Here is a 1848-nt window from a genome sequence, read left to right as displayed (position 1 = left end):
TTTGGAAAATGTATTGAGGAATATTCAGATATCTCCAGATTTTAACAAAGATACAACTTTAAATATAATTCAACACTGCCATGGAATTATTCAACAACTTATGACCACAGAAAATGACCAGCTTTTAGTGGTAACTAAATTTTTTTTTACATCATCTCTAATTGAAAACAGTAAATATATATGAAAAAAATTATGGTAAACTAAAATAAAAATAGTTATATTCATAATGCACTATACAGCATTTTGAGGTAATTTGAAATGAAATGTCACATTAATAAACATACAATTTTAGCTCTTCTGCAAAAATTTCATATCTTGTGTCAGTAGAAAAAGTGGAATCAGTCTGGTTAGTTCTTACACTTAATCAGCAAAAGAATACACATCTGCTAATAGAGATTTATAGCTTATAACCACTTATATTCTATATAGACTAGGATAAAATTCAAATGGTCAGTCTAATTTACATAATAGTGCATATGTTGACAAAGAGAATGAATTCATAGTGCATTACACAGTTTTTGAATAATTTGAAAGTTATGTATCATCTAAAGTATACCTTTTAATAATCAAACATTTATGGAAAATAAATTGATTACTCTTCAGTTTTTATCTTTTCATGGGCAAAACAGTCCTAATTTGTATGGGCTGTAAATACTTATTAGCAACTAATCTTTTCTAATTTGTATGCACTGCAAATAGTTATAATAGCTGATGTACAGAAAATAAGTATTCTTTCCCTGATTTAGTTCTTAGGAGAGTAGAAAATAATTAGATTTATACCACTTTTCCTAAAAAGTGATTTTGCTCAATTTGTAAGGAGAGTGTCAAACAATGATGCATTGAGGTATTTGGCAGGCTGATAGAAATCACAGGTTAACAGATGTTAGTAGTAAGAACTATGAAATGAACATTTAAGACAACTCTTATATGTTCTTATATGGAGGTGATAATTTGCTTATTGCAATGATGCACAATAATGAAACATGAGCATTGAACATGAAAGATCTGCAAAAGTTTGAGAGAAATGAGGTGAGCATGATCTATTGGATATGTAATGTTAACTGGCTGGATATTAAAGGTACTGGTTGGTTTATGCAAGGAGAATCTGTACTGATATGGACATGTGATGTTAAATAGATGATGAAAGTTAGGTGAAAAGTATGATGTTCATTCTGTGGAGGGTGATTTATACAACTGAAGATTTGAGAGAACAAAATATTGGTTTCAAATTTTGGCACAAGGCCAGCAATTGGGGGAAGAGGATAAGTTGATTACATCATCTCCACTACTCAACTAGTACTTATTCCATCAACTGTGAAGGATGAAAGCAAAGTCGACCTTGGTGGTATATGAAATCAGAACGTAAAGATGGATGAAATGCTGCTAAGCAATTTGCTTGACATGGCAAAAGAGAGTACAAAATATCGAGACCAGTATGATAGACCCATTCGACCTATGTCGGTATGAAGAAAATATGTTAAAACACCAATGATAATGTTATATTTTACTGTTTCAGAATGTGTTGTGGCATCTTTTGAAGTGTTTAGAATCTCATCATAGAAAGATTGCTAAATGGAAGAAAAAACAGTCTGAACACCCAAAATGTGATACATGTCCATCAGAAAAAAGTTTGTATTATGACTTCACTTTTAGAGTGAAATAATATATTGAAATAATATTCTATAAATACATTATGATGCCATCTTATGGCAAATCAAATTTCCAATGAAGTGGAATTAAATATAAATTCTGCTGTATTTCATGAAACAATTGTTCAAGCAATTAAATATCCAATTATGGAGTAACCTGTATATATATATATATATATATATATATATATATATATAT

At 29.7% G+C, this 1848-nt stretch overlaps 1 protein-coding gene across 1 annotated transcript in view; it reads left to right on the top strand.

Moving 5' to 3' along the window:
• Positions 1-1848, top strand: part of LOC106881709 (uncharacterized) — a 19775-nt gene continuing 17927 nt past the window's right edge. The window contains exons 1-2 of the mRNA XM_014932181.2: positions 1-130; positions 1517-1628. Coding sequence (XP_014787667.2) covers positions 101-130; positions 1517-1628 — 142 coding nt within the window. The 5' untranslated portion in view covers positions 1-100. The remainder of the gene's footprint in view (positions 131-1516; positions 1629-1848) is intronic.

Source organism: Octopus bimaculoides, chromosome 3 (genome assembly GCF_001194135.2).
Source record: "Octopus bimaculoides isolate UCB-OBI-ISO-001 chromosome 3, ASM119413v2, whole genome shotgun sequence".
In the NCBI taxonomy this organism is placed as follows: domain Eukaryota; kingdom Metazoa; phylum Mollusca; class Cephalopoda; order Octopoda; family Octopodidae; genus Octopus; species Octopus bimaculoides.
This window is presented reverse-complemented; position numbering and strand designations above follow the sequence as displayed.